Source organism: Chlamydotis macqueenii, chromosome 11 (genome assembly GCF_036417535.1).
Source record: "Chlamydotis macqueenii isolate bChlMac1 chromosome 11, bChlMac1.mat, whole genome shotgun sequence".
Taxonomy (NCBI): Eukaryota; Metazoa; Chordata; class Aves; order Otidiformes; family Otididae; genus Chlamydotis; species Chlamydotis macqueenii.
Window position 1 is genome coordinate 7,509,451 of NC_141566.1, and position 21,452 is coordinate 7,530,902.

The window sequence follows — 21,452 nt, forward strand, 5'->3', positions numbered from 1 at the left end:
GTTGCTTCCTTATACAGTCAACTTTGCATGCAGGAGGCCTATTGCCGAGATGTTCAGCCCTCCTCAGCCATCTCCTCTCCAACGTCTCAGGGACTTTTCATTTCCCTTCTGTTCTCCAAATAACAATGGAGGAGAACGTGCTTACCCAGGTACCACTCCTGTTGAAACCCACATCAGGCCAGCTGCATCTATAACATCTCAGCAGCCAATGTTGTGTGTGTCCTGTGAGTGGACAGACAAATGGAAGGTTTCCTGAAGAAATCCATCATGCCCAAAGTACAAGGTGACAGAACCATAGGGTAAAAAAAAAAAAACAAAACCCAAAGACAAACCAACAAACCACAAACTGGTATTTGGTAAGTGATCCTGGAGGATTATTTCTTCTTTTCTGGAAAGCACTTAAGGGAAGACACAGCCAGGAGGACTCGGCTGCAGGACTCAAACAGCTCTCATTGCAGTTCTGCATAAGGATGTTCATTCACTTCATGATTCTTCATGATAGCATTCCTTGAATACCTATGAGATAATGACTGATCCATTGGTGTACATGCTCAGTTGCCTGTGTAAAAGCTGAGGAGGGCTTGCTTTTCCTCCTTGCATCTTCAAAAAAGACTTACATGCATGAAGAAGGATGTGCTCCACAAGTTTTGTTCCCGGAGGCAACAAAATCAGTGAGGTTTAGCAATGCAGACAAGTCTGATGGATATTCTGAATGCAACTTTTGTTTTGTGTGCTAGGTGTCTAACAAAAAAAAAGGCGTAGTGGAAAAAATAAATAGGGAAGTGTTCAGTGCTCTAAGAAACAGGGTTTTGTAAATTCAAATTATTGGGAGGGGATTTCTTAATACTTTCCTGGGAGCAGTTGTCCCTGTGCCTCAGATTTATGCCATTCATAATGGGGCTTTTCAGTAAGACAGTATAATTTAACAGTAATATCCAGAGTTCTAATAGAAAATTATTAGGAAATAAGTGAAAAGGTCTTAGTAATTTGTAGTAGCAAACTTTAGGGCACCTTACTGCCTTGTAATTCCTAAGGGCAAGAAAGAAATTTTCCCTGAGAGCAAATCCAGCCAATTACAGGATTTCTTCTGCTAGAACAGGATGTGCTGAAGCTGATGGAGACCAGATAGTTCATGAATTTACCTGTGATGTGCTTAGAAAATATGATGTTCTTTTGGCTTCTGCATTTCTTCTATGTTCTGTATTATATTTTCATACATAAATTTCTAATAACTAACATTTTTGAAGGCTTAGAAAAACCAAACCCTAACAAAAGTAGGGAAACTTGTTGACCTGTGTGATTCAACTTAAATGCTATGAGATTTTTCCCTCTGTTCCTGGGTAGTCCCTGTTGGAGTGAATGACTGCTGATTTGTTTGGTTTTCAACTGCTTCTGTCGCAGTGCAGAGGTCAGCAGGACCAGTGCATGTGTGTGTGAAGACAACCAGAAAAGAAGTAGCTCCTCCTGACCCTTAACCATGTGCAAATCAGGCTGGCTGTCACTTACTGTTCTCAGAGAGACTTAAGAAAAATGATACCAGAGATTATCCCTGAATTTTCACATCATGACGTTGCTGTTACGGCTGTATCACTGACTGTACAAGCACGTCCTGACATTTTTGTGTCACATTTCCCTCTTTGTAAGGATGTTAGCTGAAGTCCAACTTTAATGTAAACTTAGATCTAAGCTTTGGTGAGAGAGACCAAATTGTGAGAAACTCTACCCAACTGCCAGATCCAAACATCTTTTCTTCTCTGTCCTGGTATCCAGGAAGCCTGAAAAATCCCTAAACAGCACTAAACTCTCAGTGAGGAGTACAGGTCTTGCTTTTAAGTCCCTCCAGTGAGAACTCTGTTCCTGGTGGTTAACTCGAGGAGACATCCCTGGATATCTGTTTTTCAAGCTGTCATTATTATGAGGCTTTAAAAATTACCTTTCAGTGACTTTGCTCAGGAGTTGTTTCTTTTGAATAGCAATGGTACAGCCTTTCTTCATGGTAAAAGATGGGCCTCTGGGACATGTAGTGTGTTTTAGTCGAGCTCAAACTGATGTCTTGTTTCTAGTGAGTCTTGTGTACCGATTGAATGTTAGGAGAAAACAAGTACAGAATTAATAAAAATTCTTAAGAGTGAGGTTAGCTCAGCACAGATACTTTTTCTGCTTGAAGGGAACGGGGCCTGCAGGTCTCTGTTGAAGCATCGAAGGAAGCAGAGATAATATAAGAACATTGGATTTGTAACGTCGTACTGTTTTAGCACGTCATTTTCTGAGATCATTCCATTATATTACTTTCTTTTACTAGTAGGATCTTGAAAACCAGTTAGACATTAAGGGAGAGGTAACATGGGATTAAGATTTCTCCTTACCATGCATAGGAGTTGGTATTAGAATTAAAGTTATAACAGCAACAAGTAAGCAAAATACAGGACAGAAATGTGTGGAGCTGTGCCAAGGCCAGGTACCACACACACGCAAGCTGCAGAATCACTGCACCTCTTGGCCTATGGTTCAGGGAGCAGCTACAGCAGTGGCAGTCATCTGTTAAATTGTTCCTCTTTGGGCATTGCTTTCTGTCTTGACAAATTGACAAGAAGAACAAAATCCAAAAACTTTGAAGGATTTGTGATTTGTAACCTCTGAGAGTGATTTACACCATAAGCAGAAATTTCATCTTTTCCAGACGATGACCCCAAAGATGTAGCAGTGATAGTCACTGAGAAATAAGCTAGCACTTAAATGAAACCTTGGAAGAGTAAGTAATAATCCATTTGTTTTTAGCAAAGATGTTACATTTGTGTGTAAAAAAGATAATACATAACTCATTTTTCTTTAAGCAGCTCACCAAACTGTGACCTCATTGATCTGAGCATACCAAGCTCAGATGCCAATGAAACCTCTTGGTAAGCATTATGTGAAGTGTGAAATTTAGACAGGAAGAAACTTATAAGATTCTCATGAAGAGGGAGGAAAACAAATGCTCAATTAAGTCTGAAAGCTTATAACACACCACATTTTTCTAGTAGCTGGTACTGGATTTGGTAGTGCATTAATTACTGTGGACCTTCAGGTGGACAAAGCTGGCTGGTGGTGTAGTTATTGCCTTTACTGCTTTTACTCGGAATGAGCGAAGATGAACGTAAGGGTTAACCGATACAGTCCTGCATGCCGTATTTCAATGAGCCAATGAAAATGTCATTAAAACAGCCAGAATGTTTAGCTACATTGGGAGCAATCTAAATCTGAACTGTGCTGTGCTGTTTCCTGAGCGCTGCTTTGATAAATACACTTTCTAACTTTTGGATCTATCGCCATAGTCTTAGTTCTAAGACCAGAGTCTTAGAATGTAATAAAAACCTCAACCCTTAATGAAAAATGAACCTGCAAGGAAAAAAAAAAAAGGTTGCAAATCTTCTTGTATAAATATGCAATTCAAATTTAGGGATATTTTCAATCTAGTAGATAGAAAAAACTCAACCACTTGGCTATCTCCTTCCTCCTTGTAAAAAAAAAAATCTATAAATGGGGGGGAAGGTTCCGTGCATTCTAGAGACAAAATTATTTTAATTGACTCTTGTAGCAAACCGCCCTCACTTAGCAGAAGCACAAATGCCAAAAAAGGTTTTCCAAACTTGTGAATATTTCCTCTAATTTAAATTCAGTTTTAGGGCTGATGAATTGTCTTGAATCCAAAACAAGATGAAAAACAATGTAGGGATTGACACTTCAATTTCAAATGTTCTTTTTTTTCCATTTCTTTATTTCCTCCCTTTTTCCCTCTTGCCCTTGCTTCGAAGTCAAGCCAAACTCAAAATTTTGCTTGGTTTTGTTTTGAGACCTGTTAAACTCCCTTGATTTTCCATGTGGTTTTCTATTGGATTCTAAGCTGGCTTCAGTTTATGGTTCAGAGCCAGTTCCAGCTGGCCTGGGGATTTCAAAATGCCTTGCCACCAGAACAAAGGAAACTGCTTTGTGAACTCTGGCAAAGCTAAACGCTTCTTCACATTTCCAGTTGAGACAGTAGGCCCAGTTTATATCTAGTCCCTTGAAAGAGGGAATTACAGATCTTATTTTCAATGTGAAAACATGAGACACTTAAGTTTTTTTTCTTTGTAATATGGAGTGATTTATTCTTATTTTTTGCCTCTTCCTGTTCCCCATGTGACCACTGCTGCCTCCTGTAGAAATTGTATCCATTGGAAATTGACTCCCCTGGAAAAATGAATGGTTTGGAAACCTTTCAGAAAAGACAAGTTATTAAAAGACCCATGTTCAAATTCATGGACTTATTTTCTTTACATGTGGAAAGTGGGCTGTCTGCAGTGTGCCAGGTTCATTTGGGTTCCAATAGTCTCTACTGATATACAACTCTTGTTACCTGGCCTCACAATATGGAGATCACCACTGCAAACCCTCCAGCATCTTCCCCATCCACCTGGAAGCTGCTTCCTTTTTATTTCTTTTAGCCACCGATTCTGACAGCAAAACCCAGGTTGCCAGCTTTGCCGTTATCTATTGTTCTTCTTGTGTTCCAACTTTCCTCATTAAATACGGTCATATAACCTTTCCTGCCAGCCTGCAAACTGCTGGGAGCATTGACCTCCCCCACCAAGGTCCATGACCACGTACTGAAACCAGAAGTCAATCCTCCTTTTTATAATTCATAGGCCATCTGTTTAGCTTTTAAAAGAAGAAAAGCAATAAATGTAGGATTCACGCTAGTCAGTCTCCACACCTTTAAAAAAAAGAAAACATTAAAAAAGACCCTTACCATAAACGAGTGAAATGCAGCTCATCAAGGAGAGCCCTTGTGGACACAGAGGTCCTGAAAATTGGAAAGAAAGAGCTGGATCCCTCCCAGCACAGCAGCTCTATGGGCTTCCTGAGGGACCTATAGGTGAGTTCCCCTCACCTCAGTGACCTGCGTGGTGGCCAGCACTGTAATGTTCCTGTCTGTTTACCCAGGTGGTAAAAACAATGCTGTAGTGACCATCACTTGCTTTGTGGTCCCCTTCCTGAGTTCTTCCTCCAGCTGTCACCTTCTAGAGCCCCTTTGTGCCCCAGGGCCCACAAGGGAGGGAAGACAGCACATTCCCATGTGCCAGTGCACAAATGCACATTCTTCTGCAAATTACAGTTCAAAGTACAAGGGTTTTTTTATCTGTGTAGGAAAATTAACAGGTTCATCTACTCATTCCCGCATAGAACAAACAGGATCAGTTCCTGACAGAAACACTGTAGCTGTGGGAGTCTCTAAGAAAAAGTCGGCACTGACCCATTGCCTGCTCAGAGGACTGAGTGGGGAGATCCGTACCATCCCGGGGAGCAGCTGGCCTGGCACAGGGAGGAATGGCTCACGTCTTCTGCAAACTTCAACTCTCAGACTTCTGCCTCAAAGCTGAGCAAAGCAGTGAGGCTGATCAAACTGCTGTTTCCTTTTCTACATGACTGGAATGTAACTGTTATCCCAAACTGACTAGATTAAATGAAGGCTACCGCTTCATTCACTGGAATTCCTGCAGAAGTTGCCCTGTTCTGAATTACCAGCAGTAGCACTAATGCGAGTGGCTCGCAAAGAAGCATTCATAAAGCTTTCAAGTCTATTGCTGTTGGCTTAGTGAGGGCTTTCTTCGTCATCAGCCTGAATAGATTTATTGTCTCGGTCATGGAGTGTGAACAAAAGTGATAGCGCTCACCAGGCACTTAGTTTTCTCAATTCGACTAAATTCTAATTGTAACTAATGAAAAGAATACTACATTTTTAGGTTGTGGTTCCAGGAAGCATTTTAAATAGAAGTAGCCTCCAGCGCTGTTCAAAATACAATCTAAATAATGCAAGATTGTTAGCAGAAAATACAGCACTGTTAAATAACACCAAGTAATGGACAACTATTCAAAGTCATTATTCTTGATTAGCCTGGATCATTATTACTGAGCGTATGTGACCTTATTTGCACTCAGTAATACTTGTAGCCGTTCAGGAAAGTTGAATAATCCTTACTGATTAATTACTATTGATTATACTGAGTGGTTGTATCCATATTTTGTGGATTTTCAGTGCTGTATTAGGAAACATTGAAACTTTTCAAATATGTTTTGTTTTCTTCCTACAAAAAAAAAAAGTAAACCCTTTTCAAAAGTAAATAGTTTGGGAGAAAATTGACATATATTCCTTAAATCATGTAAGTATTTCTGAAAAGCCTCCCCAAAATAATGCTTTATTTTCAGACCACAGAACTTTTGTTTCAGGTGACATAATGCGTTTTGTGCAGTTTGTGAGGATGAGACTTTTTTATAGCATCTCAGCTGAAAGACGCCATGGCAGTGTGCAAAGTGAGCCTGGCCACCCTGAGGAGAGGGACAGAGAAAATATCCACCAATGTCATTACATAAATGTACAGGTGACATTTCGAAGAGAAGGGAGTAGGAAGGGGGAGGTCTGTGGTTCAACTGAATACGTAGCACTAATGATGCTGAAAGTGGGAGGTTTCTGAAGATTGCCTGTTGATTTGCCTTACAAATCCCTCTTTCTGCAGATACCTGCTCATGGCACGCCTTTGACAAGAAGCCATTTGCGCAGTGTTTTGTCAGCCCTTGTTTAGCATGAATCCTAGAGCAGTGATGAAGCGTCCCTTTAGACCTTTTTATTTTCTTCCTAACTATGGGCTTGCTTGACAGAGTGACACATTTGATAAGAAATGATTTGTTATGGAGTGTGTTGGATTTTTTTTTTTTTTTTTAAATTAAAAGCATTGTCATGAGTCTACTTGGAGGCAGTCAGCAGCCAGTATCATTAGTGCCAGGGTGTGACTGGCAGATCGCTTTCCAGGTGCGCAGGGCAGTTCCAGGCCTGCCGTACCAGCCTCTTGCCTCAGCTAAACCAGTTTGCAGTGCTGGAAGGGGCGGAGGTAAAGCGGCAACATCTCCTGCAAGAGCTCTCCACAACTCCCTTTGACAGGAGGAACCACCCAGCACGTCGGGTTTACTCCAGGCTTTTTTTGGTTGTGGCGCAGTCAATTAAAATGACAAAATGATGCACGATGGGAGGAAGAGCCTCATTATATTGTCACTTGTACTTTGTAGTTTGCTTTTAAAGGGCTCTGTTTGCCATCACACCTAATGAAGAGCTGGAGCTGACAGGCTGGGTTGCAGTGATCCTGTGCAAAGTGCAAATGCAGTGACACCACAAAAAACACCAGTTTGGGTTTTTTTTTAAATTGTGTGTCTAATAGCTCTATTAAAGATGCAAGCCTGAAGGAATTTAATTTAATCCTGTTTTCATTATTTTGAGGCACAGGAGCTGGACTGGTTGTGTTTATTCTACCCTGGTATTCAGAAAAACAAGGTGTAGCTCGCAGTCCGCTCACCTGGGTTTAACTCTGTCAGGGTTCTTTGGTGATAGAGCAGGCAATGGTTTGAAGGGTTGAAGGATTACATTTTTCAAGATTTTAAGGCCAAAATGGATCCATGTAACCACCAGTCTGACTTCTTGCATCGCTGCGCTGAGTGCTGGTGCCCAGGCGCTGGCAGCGGGGCTGCAGGGCTCCTCTGAGCAGAGCTGAGGGGCTGCCCCGTGCCGGACACGGCCGGTTCCAGCCTGTTCCAGCTGCCCCATGGTCAGGCACAACTGAGCCCCTCAGCCAGGCTGGTGATTCCTTGGGGAAGGCGTCCTTGGGAAAGGGGAAAATGTGAGGGAAAAAGTGTGAGAAACAGCCCCGGGACACAGAGGGCCGGGCAGGAGGAGGGAGGAGGCGCCCCAGGCCCTGAGCTGAGACTGCCCTGCGGCCATGGTGGGACCTGGGCAGCTGGGTTTCCTGGCAGGAACCGCAGCCATGGAGGGCCCACGCGGGAGCAGGGGAACGCATGAGGAGGAAGAGGCAGCAGGGAGGAGCCGTTAAGGATGGACCACAACCCCCATCCTGGCCCTCACGCCACTTGGGGAGGGAGAAGTAGAGGAGTGAAAATGGAGGTGAGGGGGATGTTGTTTAGTTTTTTGTCTTTCTCACTATCCAAACCTATTTTAATTTGCAATTAAATAAAATAATTTTCTCCAAGTCGAGTCTATTTTGCCTGTAACAGTAATTGGTAAGTTATCTCCTTGTCTTTATCTCAACCCATGAGCTTTTACATCTTATTTTCTCCTTCCCATCCTGTTGAAGGAGAGCGAGAGAGCGGCTGGCAGCCGGTCAAGGTTGACCCACTGCAGTGTCATGTGCTGTAGGATTGTATAGAGCAGTTCCTTCGGGGGAGGAATTCTTCCTGCATGGTGTGCAGATAACCCTTCTTCCCAAACGTATAGCACTACATACTGGAGTGAAATCTCCTGAAGGCAGGAGAGAAGGAGGGAGAGGAGGAGCGTGTGTGACTTAAAGGAAATGGGATGGTGTATCCTGACCAACATTTGAGATGCCAACAGGTCTGTACTCATAGACTTGCAAGCTCAAAAGATCACTTGTAAACAAAATTTCTACAGAGTTCTTCATAGTAAATCAGAAATGAGCCTCTGCATTTTCTAATAATTCCTCTGTGTTGGAAATGCACAGCATGATAGTCACTATTCGAATGTGTCGCTGAAGTATTTGTGAAGATGAGAGCTTAACAAAGAAACTTACTGTGCTGAAGCAAACATGGTAAAAAGAAGGTAGGATAAATAAAAACATCTTTCTATGTCTGCAGAAATTCAACGTATTGCATGAAGGTGTCTATGTCCTTGACGGTAGCTAAGAATGAATCTGGGCTTTGCTACAACAGCAAGATCAGGTATCTGGAAAAATCAGAAGTCACTAAGAGGAAGACAATCTCCTGTCCTGATATCGAGGATTACAAAACAGCCAGTCAAGAGCCAGATGTGGCGTGGTACAAGGTAACTATTTCTGTCTTATTGTTATTGTGCTGGAACTATACAAAACTTCCACTATTTTCAGTCTGATGGCCTTTTCTGAGCCTTCAGCGGTTTGTGACTGGTCTAGAGGATGCTTTCCCAGTATTACAGAAGTAATACTAAAGTATAGGCAAAACTACCCAGCATAGTCGTTGTCCAGCATAAGTTGGCATCAATGAGGATGATCCGTGCAGGAAGTTATGTGATTTCTCTAAAAGCAGTACCAAGTTCCCAAACCACTGTGCCTCTATACAAGTTTCCACCTTAGTGAGATGTCTTCCTACCTAATGCTGTATAAACAAAGAGAGGCAACCTACAATGGAGCCAAAGGTGTATGAGCTTCGGTAGTGCTACACAATTAATTTTTATGAAGGCTGTTGGGTAATTTCACCAAGGCTTGTTAATTTTTACTAAAATCTGCTGGATAATTTCACAGAGATACATTTACTTTTGCTAAGGTTCATCAAGTAATTTTACTGAGGCCTGTTAATCTTGACTGAGGTCTGTTAGATACTTCTGCTGCTGGGCAGGTAACTTGGGTGGCTGCACCTTCTCCAAGGCCTGTCAAGTATCACACAGCATTTTCAGCAGCAGAAGTATTGGTGATGTGTTTCTGTAGCTCCTAAAGAAAACAGGAGAACGACTAAAATATGGGCTGTCAGGCAAATGTCAGGTACCAAGACCACAGCAAGGTCTGGCAAATTTTACCCATTTTTTGGACTTGGACCAAAGTTTGATATTTGAGAAGCCCCTGGGTACAAGTTGCTGCAAGAAACAATGGAGAAGATTGAAAAGCTGAGAGACAGAGGGAATGAGAAATAGTTGGGCAAGAGGAAGAGCTCAGTGGGGGCTGTGGAAAACGGAGTTTAGATTGCGGGGATAAAGGCAGTATTAGTTGAGGACAAACTTGGTTCAGGTAATGAAGATAGAAACACACAAACTAGTTAAATTTTGAGTGCTTGACTTGCCAACCTTAATGACATTCTTTGAAGATAGTTATTTTGTGTGAAATAAGTAATATGTGCAGAGCTGTAGATTTTTTTTTCCTCCTTAGCAGGTTGTATTAGAAAAGAGCAGTTGTAAAAGTTGTCATCTATTTTTTACAAAAATCTCACATGTTCTATCTTATAGTAACAAAACATGTGCCATAACCCACTGTTAGTATAAACGAAGTTTTTCTTTCAGCCATTGAAGTTAGTATATGGGTGGAGATCTTCAGTGCTGTTCATACATAAAATACATGCATTCAGTTAAGTCTGAAATCTTGGAGAAAAAAGGGTACCAGAGAGAAGCTGTTTCTTGCTCTGTCTACGTAGGTATTACTGAACACTAGATCACTGAAGATCTCATTTTTTTTTTTTGCAAGAGCACGCTGCAAAAATGGTCTGGCAGGAATAATCTTCAGCTGTCAAGGAGCAGAAATCAGTCTAGGGAAGAGGCATGTACAAACTCACATCAACGACGCTCTGTGCTGGCCAAGAAAGGGAATGGAAGGGTCTTTGTTCCATATACCCACACGTGTTATCTGGGCTGCACACACAGGTTGTGTGAAACCAGGCTGGAGTGTGACAGCTGGCTGACAAGTCATCACCGTGGTGAAAATGAACAGAATTGATGTAGTTGGATGATAACAGTGAGACAATCAAATTTGATAGCCTTTAGTTTGGCTTGATAATGAAAAGAGACATCAGTGGAATAACCTACGAGTATACCTCCTTATCCCTAATTAACAGTAAGGTACTATCAGTTCAGTTCTTAGACAATGCCTGTGTCATCTGGACCTCAGTCAGGAAGCTCAATAGTGTGAAACGTCAATATTAATGTTATGAAGGTCAGGTTATCCCTTGAAACACTGCTGAAGCAGGGTTTTGGAAAAATGTTCTAGAGGGTGTTACAGTACTGACTGCTAATAAAAGTCTATCTATTTAAAAGGGCATAAATCTAGTTTCTAGAAAATACATAATTACTTGGATTTCAAAATAATATGATGAGTACTGGGGTAACCCCTACAAACTGCAGTCCGGGCCTTAAGATCATGCTGTGTGAGGCAGGGTCCCTTCTCCCAAAGAGTAGCGTAAAGTGATATTCCACTTTAGGATCTGACCCTCACTTTCTGAAGAAGGCTTCTGTTTCCAGTTATAGTACGCTGGATCCTCAAGTTTTTCCCCTCTACCTTTGTGATTGAGTTTGATATGAAGGCGTAATCAACCATCTTGTGTAAATCTGCTCCAGAGGCACTGCAGGGCAATTCCTTTTCATTATGCTGAAATATTTAGAGAATATTTTTATCCAGGGGGAGAGCATAAGTTGTCCAAAATAGAACAGCAGATAAATAGATACGAGGAATTCCTCGAGATTCCTTCTTTATACTTTTGGCTGAAAAGACAAACCCTTGTGTTCACAAGTGCCTGCCAGTTCACTGGTAGTTGGGGAGTTTGGACTTGGGACTGATGAAAAACCATCAGACAGGACAGCAACAGTGCACGCCCGCCGTGTGCAGGACTCGCCATGCCTTCCGGAAGACTCCTCAGTGTGGAAGGATTAATGAATCTGAGCCAATAATTGCATCAATTTACAGGGAGTTAACTGTAATTTAAACATGCTCTTAAAAGAATTATGCCTGAATAGATTTTGATATGCACATCCAATAAGTAATAAAACATTTGCTATGAGGATTTGTTTTAACAGTAGTATTAACCTTACTTCTGTGGAGAATTACACTGCATGGAATATTTATTTTTAAAGATATCCACAATTAATGCCATTGATATACACACTGCACTGTTATGTCTCTTAGAACTGTTTTGACAAGAGGTATAGAGGTTTTTTTTTAAATGAATGTATGTGTCAAGGCATGATTGACTAAATGGGATTTAACAGAAAGAGCAGTTTCATGAAAAATCAACTGGCAGAGGAAAAATGTGTATTACATCTAGAACGTGCAGTCTTAATCCATTTTCACCATCTCTTTTCTGCTACTGGGTTGAAGGATGGGCTGTGAAAACAATCAAAATGTCAGGTGAAGGACAGGTAGTTGTTATCTACCCTACAAAAAAATGGAGTTGTTGAGGTGCTGCCACTTAAATTTAAAGGAAGAGAAAAAGAAGAATAGTGCACAACTTAATTATTTGGAGGGAAAAACCCAAGACATTTAAGATGTTTAAGGAGAATGAATAGGCTAGAAAAAGAAACTTTCAGATTATTCTAGCAGGTAAACATGGTGCAAAAGCAGAAAATAACAATTGCTTAAACACGTAACAGTGATACGACTGAGCATTTACCTTTTTAGAGAAATTAGCAGACCCCTGACAGCAAAATCTAGATTGTGTTTGCAATACGAAGATTAATTAGATCTTTTTAAATTGGTTTGTTTCTCGGTCTTTTTTGTTGCTTAAAATACAGATTGTTAAGATTTCCGACTTCTCCCCTTTTTTGCTTTTAGTTTTGTATATTGAAGTAGTCTGTGAAAAACAGGCAGAATAAAACAGGCATTTTCAGTATGTTTAGAAGGTCTGCGTAGTCAGTAAAAGGAAAATTAATTTGCTAACATTTGGAAAAGAAAGGCTTATAAATATTTTTTAATATGAAGTGATTTAAGTAGATGCAAAAAGAAACAATTAGGAAATTAGTGGTACATTTCCAACAGAACAATTCCTCTCTGTAAAACCACAATAGCACAAACATTGTTTGTGCTTTATCATTAATCTCTGTGGTAGTAAAGATGTCGCCCTTCTTATTACAAACATGTAGTTTATAAAAATATAAAGCGTATGAAAATATGTCTTTGCTTTGCTCCCGTATTTTGGAAACAAAATTGAGAATATAAAACTGGTAACATATGATAGGGTCTTTCAGTGCTGCACTGACAGGATGCGTACCTGAAACATGCTTACTTTGTGTATTGAGGGAATTGTATTCCTTCTAAATTAGGATTGAATAGAATGGAATCGTATTCTTTGCCCAGTGTTCAGATTTAGTTACTCCAAGTAGGTGGCTGATGTAGCTTTAGATAGGACTGAAAAATTGAGACCAAATCAGAAAGGATTTAAAGGCATTTTCCAGCCCAGACGTGTGTGCTGTGTGAGTCTCAAGCAATGTCAGTGCAATTTAGTAACCAAAATAAGCTCTGATTCTTCTTAGCACAGCAGATGGGATCTCGATTCTGATCATTCTCTGTCATGGGCGTTAACTAAAGTTCACATGCAAGACAAGGTTGCACGTTCCTTACAGATGTACTTTGGAAACGCAAGGAAAACCTGGACACCGTTACCTGCAGTAGTATTGCACAGTTTCAGAATTCAGAGTCTGACCACATCGTAACTGAATTTGGCCTGCTAGGGACAGGAATAAATGCTTCAGTGCTCTGTTTGCAAGTGCAAGGCCAGGATCTCGCAGTCCCATCTTCTTATTTATTTATTATTAGCCTTTAATTTATAATCTGGAATTTGGAATGTATGTGGAGTCCCATGACAAAATTATGTTTGTGTCATTCTGTTCTCTTGCTGTCCTACAACATATTTGCGTGTCAGTGTGTTTTCTTGTTTGGTTGTTTTAAGAGAAAGCTTTGTTCTATTTTGTTTGCTGTATTTCTGACACTGCTGTTGCAGACGAGCAGAAAATGGGGCATAGATCTGGGCTATTTACACAAATCTCTGGAGCTGCTGAGCTTGATGTAACTGATGCGAGATTGTTAGCTGCAGTCTGAGAGCTTATTCGGTGTTGCCACCCTGAGAAGGGGAATAGAGGGGCTTTAAAGGTACTCGGACCCTGTGTTGCTCTGTGTGCCCTGGGTATAGAATTAGCCAGAGCTTCCAGAACTGTTGGGAGTACTGAGTGTTTTAGACAACTGAGAGAAGTGTGATTTGATTTGCAGGCAGAACAGACTTAAAGTTATTGAGAGGCAGTAAATGTATTCTCTTAAGGTACCATTTTAAAGAGACAATGATCAGATTGTACCTGTGCTTTTAGTTCAGAGCATTCCAAGAAGTGTTCAATCACGAGCACCATTATGGTGGAAGGTGACTGATCTGGATGCAGGATACAGTATGTTAGGAAGGGGAGAGCCTCTTCTTGCACTGTCACACTCTATACAGAAGGACTCAAATGCTGTTCCAGTAGGAGCACAGTTCATAGTGATGAACCTAAATCTGCCAGGTAACAGTTAAGGTCTGCCTGGCAAAGTCAGTGAGAGTTGCAGGCTGTCAGCACCATGCACACCATCAGAGGACACACACGGGGTGATGCTACAAAGAGCCCAGTGATGGGAAAAGGCTGAATCGGGGCTCATCAGGTGCCAGAGAAGCCAGTGATGAGAAACAAGACCATTAGGAAACCAGGCTTCCTGAATTGTCTTGCTCACAAAACTGCTGTTGTTTTGCCCATTTTCTTCTGTGGATAAGTAGTTCTAGCCTGAGACCATGTGTATATCATAGAATCACAGAATGGTTTGGGTTGGAAGGGACGTTAAAGATCATCTAGTTCCAACTCCCCTGCCATGGGCAGTGACACCTTCCAGAAGATCAGGTTGCCCAAACACTTGAACACTTCCAGGGATGGGACATCTGCAGCTTCTCTGGGCAACATTTCTCCCTATGGATTAGAACTTCCAGTGCCTCACCACCCACACAGTAAAGAATTTCTTCCATATATCTAATCTAAATCTACCCTCTTCCAGTTTAAAGCCATTACCCCTTGTCCTATCACTACATGCCCTTGTCAAAAGTCCCTCTCCAGTTTTCTTGTAGGCCCCGTACAAGCCCCCTACTGGAAGGCCGCTATAATGTCTCCCCAGAGCCTTCTCTTCTCCAGGCTGAACAGCCCCAACTCTCTCAGCCTGTCCTCCTAGGAGAGGTGCTCCAGCCCTCTGATCATCTTCGTGGCCGTCCTCGGGACTCACTCCAACAGGTCCACGTCCTTCTTATGCTGGGGGCTCCAGGGCTGGATGCAGTATTCCGGGTGGAGTCTCATGAGAGCAAAAAAGAGGGGGAGAATCACCTCCCTCGACCTGCTGGCCACGCTTCTTTTGATGCAGCCCAGGATGCGGTTGGCTTTCTGGGCTGCAAGCGCGCATTGTCAGCTCACATTGAGCTTCTCGTCCACTAGCACTCCCAAGTCCTGCTCCTCAGGGCTACTGTCAATCCATTCTCTGCCCAGCCTGTATTTGTGCCTGGGATTGCCCTGACTCATGGCAGGACCTTGCACTTGACCTTGTTGAATTTCATGAGGTTTATGTGGGCCCACCTCTCCAGCCTGTCAAGGTCCCTCTGGATGGCATCCCTTCCCTCCAGCGTGCCAAGCTCACCACACAGCTTGGTGTTGTCAGCAAACTTGCTGAGGGTGCACTCCATCCCACCAGGGCCCCTGCTATAATGTCACCTGTCCCTACTCTCCCTTTAATCCTGACCCATAAGTTCTCGGTCAGCTCCTCATCCGTCCCTAGGCAGAGCTCTCTGCACTCCAGCTGATCATTGACGTAGAGGGCGACACCCCCTCTTCATCTCCACTGCCTGTCCTTCCTAAAGTTTGTCTTCAGGCTAACTCTTAGCAGATGTTGCCCTTACTCCCTTCGAACAGAGATGTATTTTAATGGTCCATCCTGAAGCAGAGGTCTTGGCAGTTGCTCATCGCCATGAAAAAGAGAAGATACTTAGCCATTGCTTCAGGGCAGCACATATTAAACATGGCCCATGTGATACAGTGGGAATTACTGAACCTTAAAAATGTTTGTGTTTAATTTCTGTCTTCAAATTAATTCCAGTTTCATATCTCTGTGCTTTCTAAAATTATATTTGAATTTGAATGGCAAAATATATTGAGATGGTTGTTTACTTATGTACAATACTGAAAATCTGATCAGGCAACACTGTCTTATGGCATACAAGCTGGGTAATTTTGGCAATGGATTTTTTTTCTGCAGGAATGTAAGCCAAAAATGTGGAGAAGCGTTGTAATTCAGAAGGGAAATACTCTCTTAATACAAGAGGTCCAGGAAGAAGATGGCGGAAATTATACCTGTGAACTGAAGTTTGAAGGCAAGCTTATACGAAGAACAATTGAATTTAAGGTTACTGGTAAGGATCTTTGTTCTATGTCAATATTAAAAATAAAGCTTTGAAATGATAAGAAAAAGTGTTTTTCACATGTCAGTGAATGTCTTTGACAGAAGTAAGTCCAAACCAAATCCCAGTAGCCAAGCAGTCCCAAACTAGGATAAATTCATCAAGATCTTATAAAATTCCACAGAAGACTACTTCTACCTTTTGCTCTATACAAAACCTGGATATGTTGGTTATAAAGCAAAAGGTAGAGCAAACTCTAGTCCTCCCTTTACACTAGAAGTAATTCAGATTCTATTTTTGTCTTCAGTCCTGAACAGAGGAAAGGCTGACTGAAGCTGTAAATCAGGCGTTTGGTAAGGTTTGTCCTAGAACAAAACAGCCAAAAGAGACATCTTGAGCATTTTTTTTTGTTTGTTTTTGAGTGATTGTTCCATATTTTTAAGCTTTGATTTAATTAATGATTATCAACTTCTCTAGTCTAGGGTTGGTGTTTCGTGAAGATAGTAGCACAGCCTTTTCCAAGAATTAAGTTAGGAACATTGGACTGTCAGGGGGAAAGTAATCTCCTCATCAAGAGGTCATACATGTATGTTTCTGAGTCCATATAGTCATCTACTAGTTAACAGTATTTTTCTGTCTCTTTTTGTCAGCTACCAGAAATCAGTGGGTAAAAAAGTATTGCCTACCAATATATTCCTCATCCCTTTCCATTCCACTGTGTAGTATGATATCTGTAATGATTATTTTGCCTTCAATGTATGTGGAACATTGCAAGTATCTGAAAACAGTTGAGTTATTTTTCAGCCTTTTGCACAAAATCATGTAAACAAATAGTTAGGTAATTCCTGCCTATGTTTCAACATACTGATTAAAATGGGGTCTTAGTTAAAGAAACAATAAGTAGAATTCTACTTTATTATACCAAACTGAATTAGTCCATATGATATTTGTAATATGTTCTTGAAATACAAGTGTTGCCTTTATTTTGAGTGAAATCCATTTTTCTTTTCTTACCATCATTCCTCATTTTAAATGGAATTGAATTTTAATGACTTTGTCCTAAACTAACTATACTATGCATTGAAGTTAATTGTTCTATTAAAATGTTTATGACCTGAATTATTACAAATGTTAATGGGGAATATGCAAGTGTTCTTTTTGCAAAATGCTTGAGAACCAGGAGATTATTCTCCTTGTAACTTGGTATGAAATTCATATTAAATTACATTTCCTTAAGTTTATAAAAGCCCCTATGTTAGTAAACACCTTTTCCAGATTTAAGCATTTGGGAGACATGCCTGATATTATGTGTTTGCTGATTGAATCTCTCTAGATATCTGGAATAGGCTGGTTAGTTTATGTAGATGATGACCCGAAAATATGGATTAGAACTAAAAATGTAATACATAGAACCATGTAAGCATATTATCTTACAGCTTGGTGCTTCACCAAGTCTCTTTCTCCTGTTTCTGTTTTGTTTCAGTTTGTGAATTTTATATGCGTGTGGGTTTAGATCTTTAGGGGGGAGAGGTCAAAGAAAACTCATAGAACAAACAACAGAGGATTACTTGTGTTGTGTGGTTGGCCATGTCAGGTCCTGAGGCAGATCAGATCACGGACTGGGAGCAGGTACATGATATGCAGAGGGATTTTGTTGAAGAATGTACCTCAGGGGAGAAAGAAGGAAAACTACATAGTGGTGTAGCTGTTGACACACATACTGAGAGTTTGCTTTCCCTGGGGCTAATGCAGATCTAGGCATCCTGTCCAACCTCCAACTCAAGCAGAACCAGCTACAGCAGACCACCCAGGGCTGTGTCCAGTTGGTTTTTTAATATCTCCAAGAATACAGATTCCATAACATCTCTGGGCAAGGCTGTCACAGTGTTCAACTACACTCACAGTCAAAAAGATTTTTCTTATATTTAAAGAGAATTTATTTTCATAGAGTCATAGAATCATAGAGTCTTTAAGGTTGGAAAAGACCTCTAAGATCATCAAGTCCAACCATCAACCTAACACCACCATGTCCACTAAACCATGTCCTGAAGTGCCACGTCTACATGTTCTTTCAACACCTCCAGGAATCGTGACTCCACCACTTCTTTGTGCAGCCTGTTCTGTGCCTGACCACTCTTTCAGTAAAGAAATTTTTCCTAATATCCAATCTAAACCTCCGCTGCCACAACCTGAGGCCATTTTCTCTCGTCTTGTTTTATTTCAGTCCAGGTGCCCATTGCCTCTTATTCTTTTACTAGGCACCACTGAGAACGGTTTCAATCCATCTCCTTTACCACCTCCCCACCAAGTGTTTATGCCCGTCAGTAAGATGCCAATGAACCTTCTTTTCTCCGTGCAAACTCATCCCAGCTCTCTCAGCCTTTCCATGTAAGATAGGTATTCCAGTCCCTTAATTATCTTCGTGGCCCTTTACAGACACGTTCCAGAACGCCCATGTCTTTCCTGTAGCGAGATTGGTGTTGCACTGGGCCACATTATTCACCTGTCTGAAAATTGCATTCTCATCAAAATACTGTACCAGAAGGAGCTAGGGTGGGACCAGAGCTCACACTGCTGCACCTGCTGGTCTTTATAGATCACTGTTAGCAAATACTGCTGAAGGCTTACCAGCAAAGCACTGGTAAAATTGTCTCTGCTAGCCTGCAATGCAGATGTGGAGAAAAGTATCTTGCCTACTGTTTTCTTCTGCAGGAACTTTCTAATGTTGTTTCTGATGCTGTTACTTATTAACATGCCTGAATTGGCATTTGTTGGCAAGTGCTTGAGTTCCTCTAGCAATACAGATTTTGAACAGCAAGACCCTGGTGGCTACTGCTAGCAGCCGTGGTAACCTGAAATTGTTATTACAGTAAAGAGTTGTTATGAAAGTGAAACAGGCAATGATAGCTGGACTGCCGTGGAGAGATAGGAGGTTGGGTTAGATTCCGTGTAGTCTTTCAGGCATTCACTAAAGTACACAATCCTTGAAATACCAGTTAAATCAATTAAGTTATTTATCTTATCTCTTGATTGTAAGACAAAGAACTTTCTTTTTTTTTTAAAGTGGCATCAAATCTGGTACATGAGGTTTTTTGTCCTTTTGGGAGATTCTGGTAGTTATGGAAGTGGCAATATGAAGTAACTGGTACTCATAGGTAAATGCAGTATGGGCATCGAAAAAGTGAAACTAGGAATCAGAATAAATGCAGTGCTGATGTAGCAGAACTTGGAATAATGGAAAGCTTCAGGAAATGTTGAAGGTGCAGGAGCCAGAAGCACCGTTTTAGCTTGGTATTGGAAAAGGTAATCAGAAGAGTTAATGATATCCAAGACTATTGCTGCAGCTTTACTGAAGATGTGGACCCACAAGGCAGCCTGATCGAAGTGAATTCAGACAAGAGAGAGTGGTGGCTGCAGTGAAGAATGACTGTGTGTTTGGTACTCATGTTAGTGTTCCTTAAACATGTATTTTGAGTAGAGTCTGCTAGGTGAGACCTTCAATTAGGGGCAAAGCCCTGCCCTCATTAGTTAGTTATCCAGTGATTATTTAAGCGAACTTCCAGTGAAGTCATTAGATCTGTTAGAAGGAAGGAACAGGAACTTCTTCCTGTGCCGGAGCGTCAGGGCAGTTGCCTGAGTGGCTGGGGCTGTGCGAGGGAGCTGTAAGGACAGCATGGGCCGGTCCTCGGGCACTGCTTCCCTTAGATCCAGTCTTGCCTTCTCACTTCCAAATGGAAGATCTCAGTGACTGAGTTCCTACTTCCTTTCTTCTTCCTGTGATTAAGTCATGATATTAGCTACTATGAGATAATTTATAAGGAAAAATCTCTGGAGTCGTAGGTGGAAATGAAAAGCCATCAATGTAATCCCTGGCCACAGTGGGAATGGCAAAGAGTTCCAAGTTGTATTAGTAGCTCAGCAGAGCACAAAACAAACAGGAGAAATGGCATTTGTAGAAGGAGATAGTTGGGCTTCACATGGAGTACTGTACGTGGCTGAGAAAGTTATGGTATGGCTTTGATGGGTAAGGTACAGGCAAGTGTGATTAAGATGATAAAAGGCTTCAGAGGCTATAGCTCTTTGGAGTTGTAAGGAAAAGGCTTGCAGCCTAGAATATATTCGAAAAATATTTTGACACAGAGTATTTATAGGGACAAAATTGTGAGCTACAATACAGCACTAATGAGCAGTGCCTAAATCTTGGTGTTTGGGTGCATTTAACAATAATAGATTGTCAACAAAACAGCTTTTTCATCACTAGTTCTTCATGAGTTTGTTACATTATGCAGACAGATGTGAAACAAGTCTTGTCAGCCTTTTTTTCTTTGCTGAAGAAGCACGACAACAGCGTTATCTTAGCAAGTAACATGTAACCCTTCGGTTTAAATTAAAAAAAAAAAAGGTATATGTATACACCTTTTCAGTTTGCCTCTTGGTAGTTTTGTTGTGGACAAACAAGTGAGATTAACAGCTGTGATCCAGGGTTCTAAAGCCTAAAAATGTAAAAAATTAAACTCTTTTCTTTATTAGATAATAAATTAGAGTGCATCCACCCATACAGAAAAAATGCACATACTAATATAAAGTTACAGATAATCAACAATATAAGAATTTATTCATTTTTAATAAAATTACAAGTATTAAGAAATATCAGAAATCATAAGCATTTTAATTAGCATTGTTAAATGCCAGAGTTTCTTGAAGAACAGTTATACTATTCAGATAAAAAGAAAAATCCAAACATAAAAAGTCATGTTGTTTTTGAAAGGCAATTTAGGCAACCTCCTGCTTTCCCCAACCCTACCAACCAGCTCACTCTGATAAATAGCAATGTTTCAACAGCTTTGGGATGAAAAGGTGTAATTGAGAAAAATACCTGCTATGTTTACCTGCTGCTTCAGCACTCTCTTTTCATTTTGGAACTCTGATCTGCTAGGAAACAGCCTTGGAAGAAGATGTAAGCAGATGCACGTTGGAGTCTGGGGAAAGGGTGACCCCCCTGAGGAAGGAGCAAGCCCTGCTCTCATGGGGTGGCACAGGTGCTCCCTTGAAGATGAGGCTATTTTGCAGGGATTTACTTTTCCATGGACAGCTATGCTAGTGGGAGAGGTTGCCTTGTTCTTTCTGTTCCCTGTGAAAAGAGGTGGTTTGTGAATTTGTACTGGTGAATTATTTTCCAGTTTGACAGCAGAAGGTGACCATCTGACCAACTTCATAAACTGCTGCTGATGGTTTGGAGTGACATGCAGGAATTAGTGGACCACTCTGTCCAGCAGCCCTGTCCTCCAAGTTTCCTTCAACCTCTATCCTGTCATATTCTTCATAGGCTGCTGAAACGCCTGGCTGTTCCTAAAAGTCATTTATGCAGCAATATTTGTTTTGACCATCGTAAATGACAAATTATTCCACATGGCTACATAAATTGAATGATTCTGCCTGAATTCACTCTCTGCTCATAGTTTTTCAATTAAATTATTTCAAATCTCATTACATTGCTCACTTTTCAAATTACACCT

At 41.1% G+C, this 21,452-nt stretch overlaps 1 protein-coding gene across 1 annotated transcript in view; it reads left to right on the plus strand.

Annotated features, from left to right (window-relative positions):
* IL1RAPL2 (interleukin 1 receptor accessory protein like 2) overlaps window positions 1-21,452 on the plus strand; it is a 390,109-nt gene that overhangs the window by 206,258 nt on the left and 162,399 nt on the right. The window contains exons 4-5 of the mRNA XM_086756375.1: window positions 8,674-8,860; window positions 15,795-15,948. Of these exons, the coding sequence (XP_086612501.1) occupies window positions 8,674-8,860; window positions 15,795-15,948 (341 nt within the window). The remainder of the gene's footprint in view (window positions 1-8,673; window positions 8,861-15,794; window positions 15,949-21,452) is intronic.